This window comes from Scyliorhinus canicula, chromosome 9 (genome assembly GCF_902713615.1).
Source record: "Scyliorhinus canicula chromosome 9, sScyCan1.1, whole genome shotgun sequence".
Taxonomy (NCBI): domain Eukaryota; kingdom Metazoa; phylum Chordata; class Chondrichthyes; order Carcharhiniformes; family Scyliorhinidae; genus Scyliorhinus; species Scyliorhinus canicula.
In genome coordinates, this window is record NC_052154.1 from 5,381,843 (window position 1) to 5,400,997 (window position 19,155).

A 19,155-nucleotide genomic window follows, 5' to 3' on the forward strand; every position below is an offset into this window, starting at 1 on the left:
TAAAAGAATATGGGGGGGGGGAAGGTGGGATCAGGCTCTTGAGTTGAATGATCAGCCATGACCATAATGAATGGCAGAGCAGGCTCGAAGGGCCGAATGGCCTCCCGCTGCTCATATTTTCTATGTTTCTGTGCCTCACTCTGAACAGATAGGCTTTGGATTCAGATCCAACTCCAGGACTTGAGCACAAAACCCAGACTCCAGCGCTGTAATGAAAGAGTTCCGCACTGTTGGAGGTGCCACCATTTGTCTGGCTTGAGGAACCTAAGCTTTTTTTACCAACTGAAGTGGATCTGGAGGTTAGAATGCAGCCACTGGGCCTGGGCCTGGGCTGGTGGGCTGCTGCTGCTGCTTGGTGTTTGTGGACAGGAAAGAGAGGGAGCAACAAGTGAGATTCCAGGCGGAGGAAATTGAAATTATCGGTACGGCTGGGAGGAAGTTGGGCTAAGAGTTCGGGCCTGAGTTCAATACCTCATGTGAAAGGCAGCACCTCTGATAAAGCAACATTCCCTCAGCACTGCACTCAGAATATCAACCCAGATATCAGGGCTCTGGAGTGGGATTTCAATCAGTTGTTTTCTGAATCAGAGATCAGAGAGCTTCCCACTGAGCCACACTGGACACATACTGAGCAACGAGAAGAGAAGTCAAAGAGAACCTTTCCGCCCATGGAACCTGGAAATAAAGTCCTGGGAAAGGACTTTGCAGCATAATTTGCAACTAAGTTCAAGAATGCATGGAATATATTCAGCATAGAGAGGAAAGGAGGGGCTGTGCGGAGAAACTTGAGGGTTGGGAGGGGTGAGGGCTATTGACCGATTGCAACCAAGAGGGACAAGGTGGTCGAGTGCGGAGATCTCTGCCTATTGCTGAATGTTCTTCCTTGGGATGGCAACTGCTCGGTCCAAGATCGCAAGAAACTGCAGAGCGTGGTGCACTCAGCCCAACGCATCACACAAACTTGCCACCCCCGCATCGATTCTGTCTACACCTCCCGCTGCCTCAGGAAGGCAGACAGCATTATCAGAGACCCCTCCCACCCAGGCATTGCCTTCTTCCAGATCCTTCCATCAGGCAGAAGATACAGAAGTCTGAAGACCCGAACATCCAGACACAGGAACAGCTTCTTCCCCACAGCTACTAGACTCCTCAACGACTCCCCCTCGGACTGATCTGTTCCCTGTAAGAACACTATTCACGATGGCCTATGCTGCCCTTGCTCATGTATTTGCTTTGTTTGGCCCCTTGTTCCGCAGTGTAGCCAATCACTGTTTGTCGATGTTCCATTTGTCAATGTACTCTGTCGATTATTCGTTTAGTCTACTATGTACGTACTGTGTACGTTCCCTCGGCCGCAGATAAATACTTTTCACTGTGCTTTGGTACATGTGACAATAAATCAAATCATTGAGAATCCCTGCCACAAATACTGCCCACTACAAACACAATTAGATTAGTCATATGACCAGAGAGTCACTCACAGAGGTTAGAATGGTTCCCTCCTAGACCAATCCGGATGGAGCTCCCGTGAATGAGGGGAAGATAGAAAAGACTAACTGCAAAACAAAAAACAAACACACGAGAAAATCACAGCTTTCCTGAGGCAGAGGTCTACCTTAGCGCATCCTGAAATGGAAAGACACAGAGCGAATTCAGCGGCACACACATTCGGAGACTTTGTCGGCAAAAAAAAAAGAAACAAACTTGTCTTTCTGTGTCACCGTTCACATTCTCAGGTCATCCTACGCACTTTACAGCCAATGACAGGGGGGAATCGCAATTTGCAATGTCGGAGGCGCAATGGTCAATTTCTGCACGGTACGATCCTGCAAACAGCAATGTGGTAAGGTCCAGGTATGCTGTCTTTTTCAGTGCTGTTGACTGTGAGGTGTTGTTGGCTAACACACCAAGGGAAGCTGCCCAGCTCTTCTTCCAAATTGTGCTGTGGGAATTTATAGGTTCCCCCCCCCCCACCTCCGAAAGGGCAGACAGGGCGTTGGTACGCTTAACAAACATTAGTGAAGCAAGGAAGGCAAAGCCAGCCTGACCTGTAATTGATGTTAGGAAATGCTATTAGGCAATTAGCCTATGACTGACCACAAAAAGCCAAATCAATTACACACTAAGCTGAACACGGCTACACGTTAGCAGCACAGATTGCATTGTGCATTGGAGACATCCTGTTCCAGTAAACACAAACATCGTCGCAATGGCTCACCTATATATTATCATTGTGAAAACTCTGGTGCAAAAATAAAAAAAAAGCTTGTCTGCTTTGACAAAGATCATCGGACTCGAAACGTTAGCTCTTTCCTCTCCCTACAGATGCTGCCAGACGTGCTGAGATTTTCCAGCATTTTCCAGTTCGTTTCAGATTCCAGCATCCGCAGTAATTTGCTATTCTTACCATTGACTCCTTTCTCAATACAAGATTCCAATATGTTCATTTTCAAAGTGAGGGACAGTTTCACGTGCACAGTATTCCTCAACCAATGATTTCTGAACGATTCTGTCACACCCTCAGCTGCCAAACACACAGTGCGGGGATGGACATCGCGCGAGTAATATCACTTGTGTGCAACAATATGATGAAGAAGATGAAATAAAGATGTGCATTTATAAAGCAATTGCCACAACTGCAGGGTGACATGGTGGTGCAGAGGTTAGCACTGTTGCCTCGCGGCGGCGAGGACCCGGGTTCGATCCCGGCCCCGGGTCACTGTCCGTGTGGAGTTTGCACATTCTCTCCGTGTCCGCGTGGGTCTCACCCCCCACAACACAAAAAGATGTGCATCGTTAGTGAATTGGTCACTAAATTACCGCTTAATTGGAAATGAAAGGATTGGATACTCTAAATTTATTTTTTAAAAATTAGACACAACCACAGGATGTCTTAAACAGCTACATAGCGATTAACGGACTCTTTGTCTCCAATTATTGTTGTGATGTTGAAAATGAACGCTCCCTGAAATGAAGGCACACAGAAAGATTACATGATTAACAATCTGATAATTACTGGATAGTTTTTCCAGCTCATGGATTAATATTCACGAGAACACAGAGAAGAAACCTTCAGTTCTTCACTCAAATACTGCCCTGGGATCTTTCAGGAGCACTTGGGGGAGCTGCGCAAAAATTGGCTGAAGATTTCATAGAACATAGAACATAGAACAGTACAGCACAGAACAGGCCCTTCGGCCCTCAATGTTGTGCCGAGCCATGATCACCCTACTCAAACCCACGTATCCACCCTATACCCGTAACCCTACTTTTATTAACCTCCCCCTTAACCCTACTTTTATTAGGACACTACGGGCAATTTAGCATGGCCAATCCACCTAACCCGCACATCTTTGGACTGTGGGAGGAAACCGGAGCACCCGGAGGAAACCCACGCACACAGGGGGAGGACGTGCAGACTCCACACAGACAGTGACCCAGCCGGGAATCGAACCTGGGACCCTGGAGCTGTGAAGCATTTATGCTAACCATCATGCTACCCTGCTGCCCCTAATCTGAAGAGAAATCTTCAAACAGTGCACCACTCCCTCAGTACCGACCCTCTGACAGTGCAGCCCTCCCTCAGTACTGACCCTCTGACAGTGCACCACTCCCTCAGTACTGACCCTCTGACAGTGCAGCCCTCCCTCAGTACTGACCCTCTGACAGTGCGGCACTCCCTCAGTATTGACCCTCTGACAGTGCACCACTCCCTCAGTACTGACCCTCTGACAGTGCAGCCCTCCCTCAGTACTGACCCTCTGACAGTGCGGCACTCCCTCAGTATTGACCCTCTGACAGTGCAGCACTCCCTCAGTACTGACCCTCTGACAGTGCAGCACTCCCTCAGTACTGACCCTCTGACAGTGCAGCACTCCCTCAGTACTGACCCTCTGACAGTGCAGCACTCCCTCAGTACTGACTCCCTGACAGTGCAGCTCTCCCTCAGTACTGACCCTCTGACAGTGCCGCACACCCTCAGTACTGACCCTCTGACAGTGCAACATTCCCTCAGTACTGACCCTCTGACAGTGCAGCAGTCCCTCAGTACTGACCCTCTGACAGTGCAGCACCTTTTCAGTACTGACCCTCTGACAGTCCTGTACTCCCTCAGTATTGACCCTCTGACAGTGCGGCACTACCTCAGTATTGACCCTCTGACAGTGCAGCACTCCCTCAGTACTGACCCTCTGACAGTGCAGCATTCCCTCAGTACTAACCCTCTGACAGTGCGGCATTCCCTCAGCACTGAGCCTCTGATAGTGCAGCACTCCCTCAGTACTGACCCTCTGACAGTGCAGCACTCCCTCAGTACTGAACCTCTGACAGTGCAGCACTCCCTCAGTACTGACCCTCTGACAGTGCAGCATTCCCTCAGTACTGACCCTCTGACAGTGCAGCACTCCCTCAGTACTGACCCTCTGACAGTGCAGTATTCCCTCAGTACTGACCCTCTGACAGTGCAGCGCTCCCTCAGTACTGGCCCTCTGACAGTGCGGCACTCCCTCAGTACTGACCCTCTGACAGTGCGGCGTTCACTCAGTACTGACCCTCTGACAGTGCAGCCCTCCCTCAGTACTGACCCTCTGACAGTGCAGCACTCCCTCAGTACTGACCCTCTGACAGTGCAGCCCTCCCTCAGTACTGACTTTCTGACAGTGCAGCACTCCCTCAGTACTGACCCTCTGACAGTGCAGCACTCCCTCAGTACTGACCCTCTGACAGGACAGCACTCCCTCAGTACTGACCCTCTGACAGTGCAGGACTCCCTCAGTACTGACCCTCTGACAGTGCAGCACTCCCTCAGTACTAACCCTCTGACAGTGCGGCATTCACTCAGTACTGACCCTCTGACAGTGCAGCACTCCCTCAGTACTGACCCTCTGACAGTGCAGCACTCCCTCAGTACTGACCCTCTGACAGTGCAGCATTCCCTCAGTACTGACCCTCTGACAGTGCAGCACTCCCTCAGTACTGACCCTCTGACTCTGCAGCACTCCCTCAGTACTGACCCTCTGACAGTGCTGCACTCCCTCAGTACTGGCCCTCTGACAGTGCAGCTCTCCCTCAGTACTGGCCCTCTGACAGTGGGGTACTCCCTCAGTACTGACCCTCTGACAGTGCAGCGTTCGCTCAGTACTGACCCTCTGACAGTGCAGCCCTCCCTCAGTACTGACCCTCTGACAGTGCAGCACTCCCTCAGTACTGACCCTCTGACAGTGCAGCACGCCCTCAGTACTGACTCTCTGACAGTGCAGCCCTCCCTCAGTACTGACCTTCTGACAGTGCAGCACTCCCTCAGTACTGACCCTCTGACAGTGCAGCACTCCCTCAGTACTGACCCTCTGACAGTGCAGCACTCCATCAGTACTGACCCTCTGACAGTGCACCACTCCCTCAGTACTGACCCTCTGACAGTGCACCACTCCCTCAGTACTGACCCTCTGACAGTGCGGCGCTCCCTCAGTACTGACCCTCTGACAGTGCAGCACTCCCTCAGTACTGACCCTCTGTCAGTGCAGCACTCCCTCAGTACTGACCCTCTGACAGTGCAGCACTCCCTCAGTACTGACCCTCTGACAGTGCAGCACTCCCTCAGTACTGACCCTCTGACAGTGCAGCACCTTTTCAGTACTGACCCTCTGACAGTGCTGTACTCCCTCAGTATTGACCCTCTGACAGTGCAGCACTCCCTCAGTACTGACCCTCTGACAGTGCAGCCCTCGCTCAGTATTGACCCTCTGACAGTGCGGCACTCTCTCAGTACTGACCCTCTGACAGTGCAGCCCTCCCTCAGTACTGACCTTCTGACAGTGCAGCACTCCCTCAGTACTGACCCTCTGACAGTGCAGCACTCCCTCAGTACTGACCCTCTGACAGGGCAGCACTCCATCAGTACTGACCCTCTGACAGTGCACCACTCCCTCAGTACTGACCCTCTGACAGTGCACCACTCCCTCAGTACTGACCCTCTGACAGTGCAGCGCTCCCTCAGTACTGGCCCTCTGACAGTGCGGCACTCCCTCAGTACTGACCCTCTGACAGTGCGGCGTTCACTCAGTACTGACCCTCTGACAGTGCAGCCCTCCCTCAGTACTGACCCTCTGACAGTGCAGCACTCCCTCAGTACTGACCCTCTGACAGTGCAGCCCTCCCTCAGTACTGACCTTCTGACAGTGCAGCACTCCCTCAGTACTGACCCTCTGACAGTGCAGCACTCCCTCAGTACTGACCCTCTGACAGGACAGCACTCCCTCAGTACTGACCCTCTGACAGTGCAGGACTCCCTCAGTACTGACCCTCTGACAGTGCAGCACTCCCTCAGTACTAACCCTCTGACAGTGCGGCATTCACTCAGTACTGACCCTCTGACAGTGCAGCACTCCCTCAGTACTGACCCTCTGACAGTGCAGCACTCCCTCAGTACTGACCCTCTGACAGTGCAGCATTCCCTCAGTACTGACCCTCTGACAGTGCAGCACTCCCTCAGTACTGACCCTCTGACTCTGCAGCACTCCCTCAGTACTGGCCCTCTGACAGTGCAGCTCTCCCTCAGTACTGGCCCTCTGACAGTGGGGTGCTCCCTCAGTACTGACCCTCTGACAGTGCAGCGTTCGCTCAGTACTGACCCTCTGACAGTGCAGCCCTCCCTCAGTATTGACCCTCTGACAGTGCAGCACTCCCTCAGTACTGACCCTCTGACAGTGCAGCACGCCCTCAGTACTGACCCTCTGACAGTGCAGCCCTCCCTCAGTACTGACCTTCTGACAGTGCAGCACTCCCTCAGTACTGACCCTCTGACAGTGCAGCACTCCCTCAGTACTGACCCTCTGACAGGGCAGCACTCCATCAGTACTGACCCTCTGACAGTGCACCACTCCCTCAGTACTGACCCTCTGACAGTGCACCACTCCCTCAGTACTGACCCTCTGACAGTGCGGCGCTCCCTCAGTACTGACCCTCTGACAGTGCAGCACTCCCTCAGTACTGACCCTCTGTCAGTGCAGCACTCCCTCAGTACTGACCCTCTGACAGTGCAGCACTCCCTCAGTACTGACCCTCTGACAGTGCAGCACTCCCTCAGTACTGACCCTCTGACAGTGCAGCACCTTTTCAGTACTGACCCTCTGACAGTGCTGTACTCCCTCAGTATTGACCCTCTGACAGTGCAGCACTCCCTCAGTACTGACCCTCTGACAGTGCAGCCCTCGCTCAGTATTGACCCTCTGACAGTGCGGCACTCTCTCAGTACTGACCCTCTGACAGTGCAGCACTCCCTCAGTACTGACCCTCTGACAGTGAAGCCCTCCCTGAGTACTGACCTTCTGACAGTGCAGCACTCCCTCAGTACTGACCCTCTGACAGTGTGGCACTCCCTCAGTACTGACCCTCTGACAGTGCAGCACTCCCTCAATACTGATCCTCAGACAGTGCAGCACTCCCTCAGTGCTGACCCTCTGACAGTGCAGCACTCCCTCAGTACTGACCCTCTGACAGTGCAGCACACCCACAGTACTGACCCTCTGACACTGCAGCGCTTCCTCAGTACTGATTCTCTGACAGTGCAGCACTCCCTCAGTACTGACCCTCTGACAGTGCAGCACTCCCACAGTACTGACCCTCTGAGAGTGCAGCACTCTCTCAGTACTGACCCTCTGACAGTGCGGCACTCCCTCAGTACTGACACTCTGACAGTGCAGCACTCCCTCAGTACTGACCCTCTGACAGTGCAGCACTCCCTCAGTACTGACCCTCTGACAGTGCAGCACCTTTTCAGTACTGACCCTCTGACAGTCCTGTACTCCCTCAGTATTGTCCCTCTGACAGTGCAGCACTCCCTCAGTACTGACCCTCTGACAGTGCAGCACTCCCTCAGTACTGACCCTCTGCAGTGCGGCACTCCCTCAGTACTGACCCTCTGATAGTGCAGCACTCCCTCGGTACTGACCCTCTGACAGTGCGGCACTCCCTCAGTACTGACTCACTGACAGTGCAGCACTCCCTCAGTACTGACCCTCTGACAGTGCAGCACCTTTTCAGTACTGGCCCTCTGACAGTGCTGAACTCCCTCAGTATTGACCCTCTGACAGTGCTCCACACACTCAATATTGACCCTCTGACAGTGCGGCACTCCCTCATTACCGACCCTCTGACAGTGCAGCACTCCCATAGTACTGACCCTCTGACAGTGCAGCACTCTCTCAGTACTGACCCTCCGACAATGCGGCACTCCCTCAGTACTGACCTTCTGACAGTGCGGCACTCCCTCAGTACTGACCCTCTGACAGTGCAACACTCCATCAGTACTGACTCTCTGACAGTGCAACACTCCATCAGTACTGACCCTCTGACAGTGCTGCACTCCCTCAGTGCTGACCCTCTGACAGTGCAGCACTCCCTCAGTACTGACCCTCTGACAGTGCAGCACTCCCTCGGTACTGACCCTCTGACAGTGCAGCACTCCCTCAGTACCGACCCTCTGACAGTGCAGCACTCCCTCAGCACTGACCCTCTGATATTGCAGCACTCCCTCAGTACTGACCCTCTGACAGTGCAACACTCCCTCAGTACTGACTCTCTGACAGTGCAACACTCCATCAGTACTGACCCTCTGACAGTGCTGCACTCCCTCAGTGCTGACCCTCTGACAGTGCAGCACTCCCTCAGTACTGACCCTCTGACAGTGCAGCACTCCCTCGGTACTGACCCTCTGACAGTGCAGCACTCCCTCAGTACCGACCCTCTGACAGTGCAGCACTCCCTCAGCACTGACCCTCTGATATTGCAGCACTCCCTCAGTATTGACCCTCTGACAGTGCAGCGCTCCCTCAGTACTGACCCTCTGACAGTGCGGCACTCCCTCAGTACTGACCCTCTGACAGTGCAACACTCCCTCAGTACTGACTCTCTGACAGTGCAACACTCCCTCAGTGCTGACCCTCTGACAGTGCAGCACTCCCTCAGTACTGACCCTCTGACAGTGCGGCACTCTCTCAGTACTGACTCTCTGACAGTGCGGCACTCCCTCAGTACTGACCCTCTGACAGTGCAGCGCTCCCTCAGTACTGGCCCTCTGACAATGCAGCATTCCCTCAGTACTGACTCTCTGACAGTGCGGCACTCCCTCAGTACTGACTCTGACAGTGCAGCACTCCCTCAGTACTGACCCTCTGACAGTGCAGCACTCCCTCAGTACTGACCCTCTGACAGTGCGGCACTCCCTCAGTACTGACCCTCTGACATTGCGGCACTCCCTCAGTACTGACCCTCTGACAGTGCAGCACTCCCTCAGTACTGACCCTCTGACAGTGCGGCACTCCCTCAGTACTGACCCTCTGACAGGGCAGCACTCCATCAGTACTGACCCTCTGACAGTGCACCACTCCCTCAGTACTGACCCTCTGACAGTGCACCACTCCCTCAGTACTGACCCTCTGACAGTGCAGCGCTCCCTCAGTACTGGCCCTCTGACAGTGCGGCACTCCCTCAGTACTGACCCTCTGACAGTGCGGCGTTCACTCAGTACTGACCCTCTGACAGTGCAGCCCTCCCTCAGTACTGACCCTCTGACAGTGCAGCACTCCCTCAGTACTGACCCTCTGACAGTGCAGCCCTCCCTCAGTACTGACCTTCTGACAGTGCAGCACTCCCTCAGTACTGACCCTCTGACAGTGCAGCACTCCCTCAGTACTGACCCTCTGACAGGACAGCACTCCCTCAGTACTGACCCTCTGACAGTGCAGGACTCCCTCAGTACTGACCCTCTGACAGTGCAGCACTCCCTCAGTACTAACCCTCTGACAGTGCGGCATTCACTCAGTACTGACCCTCTGACAGTGCAGCACTCCCTCAGTACTGACCCTCTGACAGTGCAGCACTCCCTCAGTACTGACCCTCTGACAGTGCAGCATTCCCTCAGTACTGACCCTCTGACAGTGCAGCACTCCCTCAGTACTGACCCTCTGACTCTGCAGCACTCCCTCAGTACTGACCCTCTGACAGTGCTGCACTCCCTCAGTACTGGCCCTCTGACAGTGCAGCTCTCCCTCAGTACTGGCCCTCTGACAGTGGGGTGCTCCCTCAGTACTGACCCTCTGACAGTGCAGCGTTCGCTCAGTACTGACCCTCTGACAGTGCAGCCCTCCCTCAGTACTGACCCTCTGACAGTGCAGCACTCCCTCAGTACTGACCCTCTGACAGTGCAGCACGCCCTCAGTACTGACCCTCTGACAGTGCAGCCCTCCCTCAGTACTGACCTTCTGACAGTGCAGCACTCCCTCAGTACTGACCCTCTGACAGTGCAGCACTCCCTCAGTACTGACCCTCTGACAGGGCAGCACTCCATCAGTACTGACCCTCTGACAGTGCACCACTCCCTCAGTACTGACCCTCTGACAGTGCACCACTCCCTCAGTACTGACCCTCTGACAGTGCGGCGCTCCCTCAGTACTGACCCTCTGACAGTGCAGCACTCCCTCAGTACTGACCCTCTGTCAGTGCAGCACTCCCTCAGTACTGACCCTCTGACAGTGCAGCACTCCCTCAGTACTGACCCTCTGACAGTGCAGCACTCCCTCAGTACTGACCCTCTGACAGTGCAGCACCTTTTCAGTACTGACCCTCTGACAGTGCTGTACTCCCTCAGTATTGACCCTCTGACAGTGCAGCACTCCCTCAGTACTGACCCTCTGACAGTGCAGCCCTCGCTCAGTATTGACCCTCTGACAGTGCGGCACTCTCTCAGTACTGACCCTCTGACAGTGCAGCACTCCCTCAGTACTGACCCTCTGACAGTGAAGCCCTCCCTGAGTACTGACCTTCTGACAGTGCAGCACTCCCTCAGTACTGACCCTCTGACAGTGTGGCACTCCCTCAGTACTGACCCTCTGACAGTGCAGCACTCCCTCAATACTGATCCTCAGACAGTGCAGCACTCCCTCAGTGCTGACCCTCTGACAGTGCAGCACTCCCTCAGTACTGACCCTCTGACAGTGCAGCACACCCACAGTACTGACCCTCTGACACTGCAGCGCTTCCTCAGTACTGATTCTCTGACAGTGCAGCACTCCCTCAGTACTGACCCTCTGACAGTGCAGCACTCCCACAGTACTGACCCTCTGAGAGTGCAGCACTCTCTCAGTACTGACCCTCTGACAGTGCGGCACTCCCTCAGTACTGACACTCTGACAGTGCAGCACTCCCTCAGTACTGACCCTCTGACAGTGCAGCACTCCCTCAGTACTGACCCTCTGACAGTGCAGCACCTTTTCAGTACTGACCCTCTGACAGTCCTGTACTCCCTCAGTATTGTCCCTCTGACAGTGCAGCACTCCCTCAGTACTGACCCTCTGACAGTGCAGCACTCCCTCAGTACTGACCCTCTGCAGTGCGGCACTCCCTCAGTACTGACCCTCTGATAGTGCAGCACTCCCTCGGTACTGACCCTCTGACAGTGCGGCACTCCCTCAGTACTGACTCACTGACAGTGCAGCACTCCCTCAGTACTGACCCTCTGACAGTGCAGCACCTTTTCAGTACTGGCCCTCTGACAGTGCTGAACTCCCTCAGTATTGACCCTCTGACAGTGCTCCACACACTCAATATTGACCCTCTGACAGTGCGGCACTCCCTCATTACCGACCCTCTGACAGTGCAGCACTCCCATAGTACTGACCCTCTGACAGTGCAGCACTCTCTCAGTACTGACCCTCCGACAATGCGGCACTCCCTCAGTACTGACCTTCTGACAGTGCGGCACTCCCTCAGTACTGACCCTCTGACAGTGCAACACTCCATCAGTACTGACTCTCTGACAGTGCAACACTCCATCAGTACTGACCCTCTGACAGTGCTGCACTCCCTCAGTGCTGACCCTCTGACAGTGCAGCACTCCCTCAGTACTGACCCTCTGACAGTGCAGCACTCCCTCGGTACTGACCCTCTGACAGTGCAGCACTCCCTCAGTACCGACCCTCTGACAGTGCAGCACTCCCTCAGCACTGACCCTCTGATATTGCAGCACTCCCTCAGTACTGACCCTCTGACAGTGCAACACTCCATCAGTACTGACTCTCTGACAGTGCAACACTCCATCAGTACTGACCCTCTGACAGTGCTGCACTCCCTCAGTGCTGACCCTCTGACAGTGCAGCACTCCCTCAGTACTGACCCTCTGACAGTGCAGCACTCCCTCGGTACTGACCCTCTGACAGTGCAGCACTCCCTCAGTACCGACCCTCTGACAGTGCAGCACTCCCTCAGCACTGACCCTCTGATATTGCAGCACTCCCTCAGTATTGACCCTCTGACAGTGCAGCGCTCCCTCAGTACTGACCCTCTGACAGTGCGGCACTCCCTCAGTACTGACCCTCTGACAGTGCAACACTCCCTCAGTACTGACTCTCTGACAGTGCAACACTCCCTCAGTGCTGACCCTCTGACAGTGCAGCACTCCCTCAGTACTGACCCTCTGACAGTGCGGCACTCTCTCAGTACTGACTCTCTGACAGTGCGGCACTCCCTCAGTACTGACCCTCTGACAGTGCAGCGCTCCCTCAGTACTGGCCCTCTGACAATGCAGCATTCCCTCAGTACTGACTCTCTGACAGTGCGGCACTCCCTCAGTACTGACTCTGACAGTGCAGCACTCCCTCAGTACTGACCCTCTGACAGTGCAGCACTCCCTCAGTACTGACCCTCTGACAGTGCGGCACTCCCTCAGTACTGACCCTCTGACATTGCGGCACTCCCTCAGTACTGACCCTCTGACAGTGCAGCACTCCCTCAGTACTGACCCTCTGACAGTGCGGCACTCCCTCAGTACTGACTCTTTGACAGTGCGGCACTCCCTCAGTACTGACCCTCTGACAGTGCGGCACTCTCTCAGTACTGACTCTCTGACAGTGCGGCACTCCCTCAGTACTGACCCTCTGACAGGGCAGCACTCCATCAGTACTGACCCTCTGACAGTGCACCACTCCCTCAGTACTGACCCTCTGACAGTGCACCACTCCCTCAGTACTGACCCTCTGACAGTGCGGCGCTCCCTCAGTACTGACCCTCTGACAGTGCAGCACTCCCTCAGTACTGACCCTCTGTCAGTGCAGCACTCCCTCAGTACTGACCCTCTGACAGTGCAGCACTCCCTCAGTACTGACCCTCTGACAGTGCAGCACTCCCTCAGTACTGACCCTCTGACAGTGCAGCACCTTTTCAGTACTGACCCTCTGACAGTGCTGTACTCCCTCAGTATTGACCCTCTGACAGTGCAGCACTCCCTCAGTACTGACCCTCTGACAGTGCAGCCCTCGCTCAGTATTGACCCTCTGACAGTGCGGCACTCTCTCAGTACTGACCCTCTGACAGTGCAGCACTCCCTCAGTACTGACCCTCTGACAGTGAAGCCCTCCCTGAGTACTGACCTTCTGACAGTGCAGCACTCCCTCAGTACTGACCCTCTGACAGTGTGGCACTCCCTCAGTACTGACCCTCTGACAGTGCAGCACTCCCTCAATACTGATCCTCAGACAGTGCAGCACTCCCTCAGTGCTGACCCTCTGACAGTGCAGCACTCCCTCAGTACTGACCCTCTGACAGTGCAGCACACCCACAGTACTGACCCTCTGACACTGCAGCGCTTCCTCAGTACTGATTCTCTGACAGTGCAGCACTCCCTCAGTACTGACCCTCTGACAGTGCAGCACTCCCACAGTACTGACCCTCTGAGAGTGCAGCACTCTCTCAGTACTGACCCTCTGACAGTGCGGCACTCCCTCAGTACTGACACTCTGACAGTGCAGCACTCCCTCAGTACTGACCCTCTGACAGTGCAGCACTCCCTCAGTACTGACCCTCTGACAGTGCAGCACCTTTTCAGTACTGACCCTCTGACAGTCCTGTACTCCCTCAGTATTGTCCCTCTGACAGTGCAGCACTCCCTCAGTACTGACCCTCTGACAGTGCAGCACTCCCTCAGTACTGACCCTCTGCAGTGCGGCACTCCCTCAGTACTGACCCTCTGATAGTGCAGCACTCCCTCGGTACTGACCCTCTGACAGTGCGGCACTCCCTCAGTACTGACTCACTGACAGTGCAGCACTCCCTCAGTACTGACCCTCTGACAGTGCAGCACCTTTTCAGTACTGGCCCTCTGACAGTGCTGAACTCCCTCAGTATTGACCCTCTGACAGTGCTCCACACACTCAATATTGACCCTCTGACAGTGCGGCACTCCCTCATTACCGACCCTCTGACAGTGCAGCACTCCCATAGTACTGACCCTCTGACAGTGCAGCACTCTCTCAGTACTGACCCTCCGACAATGCGGCACTCCCTCAGTACTGACCTTCTGACAGTGCGGCACTCCCTCAGTACTGACCCTCTGACAGTGCAACACTCCATCAGTACTGACTCTCTGACAGTGCAACACTCCATCAGTACTGACCCTCTGACAGTGCTGCACTCCCTCAGTGCTGACCCTCTGACAGTGCAGCACTCCCTCAGTACTGACCCTCTGACAGTGCAGCACTCCCTCGGTACTGACCCTCTGACAGTGCAGCACTCCCTCAGTACCGACCCTCTGACAGTGCAGCACTCCCTCAGCACTGACCCTCTGATATTGCAGCACTCCCTCAGTACTGACCCTCTGACAGTGCAACACTCCATCAGTACTGACTCTCTGACAGTGCAACACTCCATCAGTACTGACCCTCTGACAGTGCTGCACTCCCTCAGTGCTGACCCTCTGACAGTGCAGCACTCCCTCAGTACTGACCCTCTGACAGTGCAGCACTCCCTCGGTACTGACCCTCTGACAGTGCAGCACTCCCTCAGTACCGACCCTCTGACAGTGCAGCACTCCCTCAGCACTGACCCTCTGATATTGCAGCACTCCCTCAGTATTGACCCTCTGACAGTGCAGCGCTCCCTCAGTACTGACCCTCTGACAGTGCGGCACTCCCTCAGTACTGACCCTCTGACAGTGCAACACTCCCTCAGTACTGACTCTCTGACAGTGCAACACTCCCTCAGTGCTGACCCTCTGACAGTGCAGCACTCCCTCAGTACTGACCCTCTGACAGTGCGGCACTCTCTCAGTACTGACTCTCTGACAGTGCGGCACTCCCTCAGTACTGACCCTCTGACAGTGCAGCGCTCCCTCAGTACTGGCCCTCTGACAATGCAGCATTCCCTCAGTACTGACTCTCTGACAGTGCGGCACTCCCTCAGTACTGACTCTGACAGTGCAGCACTCCCTCAGTACTGACCCTCTGACAGTGCAGCACTCCCTCAGTACTGACCCTCTGACAGTGCGGCACTCCCTCAGTACTGACCCTCTGACATTGCGGCACTCCCTCAGTACTGACCCTCTGACAGTGCAGCACTCCCTCAGTACTGACCCTCTGACAGTGCGGCACTCCCTCAGTACTGACTCTTTGACAGTGCGGCACTCCCTCAGTACTGACCCTCTGACAGTGCGGCACTCCCTCAGTAATGACCCTCTGACAGTGCGGCACTCCCTCAGTACTGACCCTCTGACAGTGCAGCACACCCTCAGTACTGACTCTCTGACAGTGCGGCACTCTCTCAGTACTGACCCTCCGACAGAGCAAATCTTAATTTTCTGTTCAAACCAATGTCTCCCTCTACAAATTTGGGCTGAAATGAGCAGTGATGGTGCCTGGGGCTAGGCAGGCAAAATACCCTTGGGGCGCCTAGATGCTTGTCCTGAATTATCTTTGAACATCCCTTCCAATAAAATTACTTCCGCCCCTCATTAAAATTAAACCCCCCCCCCCCCCCCCCCCCGCAGAAGATGCAAGCTCAGTGTTTGAACCACTTTCTGAGTGCAATGTGCTGGATTCCGAACCACTTGAATTCAGCTGTGCTTCAGAAAGGGTCTGGTGGAGAGTGTGTTGCTCGGTGCTTTATATAAGCAGAGGGTCACACCAGCTCCACACGGCTGCACGGGACAAGGGTGTGGGAGCCGGGGGCATCAGTCCCCTTCCACCCCATTGGGAAAACGACCCCTCCCCACTCTCCCCTGCTAGGTGGAGACCCACATCCGGAGAATGGGAAAACAGACAGCCAGGAAACAGTTTGGAATTGAGCAGCAGAGGACAGACATATTTGCCAATGCAGACACTCTGGGAGTGGGGAATTCCCCAGGATCATTCCCGACACTGACCAGCCCTTACCCCAGTCCTGAAATCATTGGATTGAATTGGAAGCAAAAATAATTTGATGAAAAGAATTGTGTAGTTCGGGAGAAACGTTCACTCAAACACAGCCTTTGCTCAAAAATAGGGGATTTTTTGCTCTCAAACTGTGACCAACAACATATCTTGATTCCACCCCCCCCCCCCCCCCTCCAGATTGTGTTTATTCCCTCTTGAGGAAAAAGCAAAACAGCGAGTTAATGCTTGAGGGCGGGGATGAAGTTTGAATGCAAGGTGCAAGAGACACAGTTTGTTTCCCATCAATCTAAAAATATCCAGGAATATGGATTTGCAATTTGTCTTCTTACCTGAGCAGAAGAATATGATTATCTCCATGCGCCAGGTCTTCATCCATAAGACTGCATTTGCTGAAGAATTGTATATTTCAATATCTCCCTGTCTTCTTGTCTGCCCCTCTCATTCGATTCTGGGCTGGGAGAGGCAGCTCTCTGCTCTTGCAACCTGGGCAAACGATTGATTTTTTTTACCAAAGGGCGTTTAAAGACCATCTCCTCCCTGTGTTGTTTGGAGCATGCTCCCATCGGCTGCCATTCTCAATCCCCTGCTCCTATTCACCATCCTCTCTCTCTTTCCCCTCCTCTGTCAGATAATCTCCGGCTTCATCACCAGCTCCAGCGAGCGCTGCAAATGCAACAGCAAACAATCTTTGCCCCCTAGAGTCAGGACTCCGCCCTTTCTACATCGCTCCCTCTCTCTCGCGTGTGATCCACACGCAAGTGGATCATTTCGCCTGGAGGGGGGTGGAATCTGCGCCACTTTCCCCTGTATCTGTGCACCTCCCCCGGGTATGTGCCTGGGAGCAACATTTGTGTGCAACACACTTCAGTGTCAACATTTCAAATAACCCCATGCGGCACATCTAGACATATCTGAACAGATATCAGCTACTTTCCAACTTTTCGGTTTTAAGGGCGCGATCAAGCATTAAACAAGACCCCTCTCTGAAAAGGCATTTGTTTTCTGCTGATCCAAACATGCCAGTTTTGTTGATTGCAATGCAATTAAGGTTTGGAGTTGCTTCCTGCCAAATGGTGTGGACAAACCTTTAGCCTCTGAAAATCATAGAATTTACAGTGCAGAAGGAGGCCATTCGGCCCATCGAGTCTGCACCGGCTCTTGGAAAGAGCACCCTACCCAAGGTCAACACCTCCACCCTATCCCAATAACCCAGTAACCCTACCCAACACTAAGGGCAATTTTGGACGCTACGGGGCAATTGATCATGGCCAATCCACCTAACCTGCACATCTTTGGACTGTGGGAGGAAACCGGAGCACCCGGAGGAAACCCACGCACACACGGGGAGGATGTGCAGACTCCGCACAGTAGAAGGACTTGCACTTCAGTAGCACCCTGAATAGACTCGGAACGTTTCAAAATGCTTTGCCCCCGATGAAGTTTTTTTTATTCGTTCATGGGAGGAAGGCGTGGCAGGCTGTGCCAGCGGTTATTGCCCATTCCTAAGTGCCCTTGAGGAGGCAGTTAAGAGTCAACCACATTGCTGCGGGTCTGGGTAAGGGCGGCAGATTTCCCTCCCTAAAGAGCAATCGTGAATCAGATGTATTTTTACGACAATCGACAATGGTTTCATGGTCATCGTTAGACTTTTAATTCCAGATTTTTATCGAAAATGAAATGAAAATCGCTTATTGTCACAAGTAGGCTTCAAATGAAGTTACTGTGAAAAGCCCCTAGTCGCCACATTCTGGCGCCTGTTCGGGGAGGCTGGTACGGGAATTGAACCGTGCTGCTGGCCTGCCTTCAAAGCCAGCTGTTTAGCCCTGTGCTAAACCAGCCCCTCATGAATTCAAATTTCACCATCTGTCGTGGCGGGATTTGAACCTGGGTCCCCAGAGCTTTACTCTGGGTCTCCGGTTTACTGGTCCAATGGCAATACCACAAGGCCACCACCTTCCAAGTACTTTTCTTGTTGCAATGTAGGAAAACTGGCGAACCAATTTACACGCAGGAAGGGGCCTCAAACGTCAACGGGGGCACGATCAGGTCATCTATCTCAGTGATGTTGGTTGAAGAATAAATATTGGCCAGGGCCCCGGATAGGACTCCCTTGCTCTCTTTCAGATTAGTCATGGAGACATAGAATCATACAGGGGAGAAGATGCCCTTTGGCCCTCCTGATTGGGCTGACGGGTAACAAAGTGGTGAGCAAACCTACAGGATTTAAATTCAATGAGTAAATCGGGAATGTAAGGCTAGTCTCAGTAATGGTGACCATGAAACCGAAGGCCCAGTTTGATCAGACATAAGGTGACTCTCCAGAATGCCTGCTGCCTGTTAGTACTGCATTTTCTAAACTGTGGGAACCCAGGCCGAATGGCTCTCCGAAGAAGCCACTACCGCCTGCTAACCAGAGACTCTAATCAGCAAGCTTGCCGTGGAGAAAGTGTCATAAAAGAACCACTATCGAAACAAAGACACTAATCTTTTGACTTTCATCCTTATTATTCCCCCCCCCCCCCTCTGTGTGTGTCTGTATCGTGTAGGTGGGTTGAGGCTGGGAGAGTTAAAGTGGGTAATAGGTATTAGCTTGATGTTGTACATTTGTATTTACTGCGTATTTCATGATAGTTCATGGTAGAAATAAACAGTAATTGTGTTTAAACTTACAGACCTGGTGACTGTAATTATTGGGCAGCCAGCGGCCAAAGATTTTGGGTATTTTTATAAGAATTATTGATTAATTCAATTGTGTTGTGACTCTGGGAGGCGTGGGGCTGGAACTAACCACGCACTTGCCCAGGGTGTAGTAACAATCTATGCACAGTAACAGGAGTCTCTCAACAGCTGAGTATAGAGGTAACTAATGGCACGAACGAGGGTTTCAGCAGAAGAAGACCTGAGGCAGGGGCAGAGATGGGACTATGTTATGGAGGTGGAAATTGGTGGTGTTCGTGAC

At 53.6% G+C, this 19,155-nt stretch overlaps 1 protein-coding gene across 2 annotated transcripts in view; it reads right to left on the reverse strand.

Moving 5' to 3' along the window:
• bean1 (brain expressed, associated with NEDD4, 1) overlaps positions 1-16,947 on the reverse strand; it is a 120,896-nt gene extending 103,949 nt beyond the window's left edge. Inside the window, exons 1-2 of one of the 2 annotated variants that reach the window (XM_038806236.1) lie at positions 16,526-16,945; positions 1,482-1,556 (exon numbers count right to left, since the gene is read on the reverse strand). In XM_038806236.1, coding sequence (XP_038662164.1) covers positions 1,482-1,556; positions 16,526-16,568 — 118 coding nt within the window. In that variant the 5' untranslated portion in view covers positions 16,569-16,945. Of the gene's footprint in view, positions 1-1,481; positions 1,557-16,525 lie in introns of both variants that reach the window. The other variant, XM_038806237.1, reaches the window with a different exon arrangement.
• Positions 16,948-19,155: the final 2,208 nt, after the last annotated feature.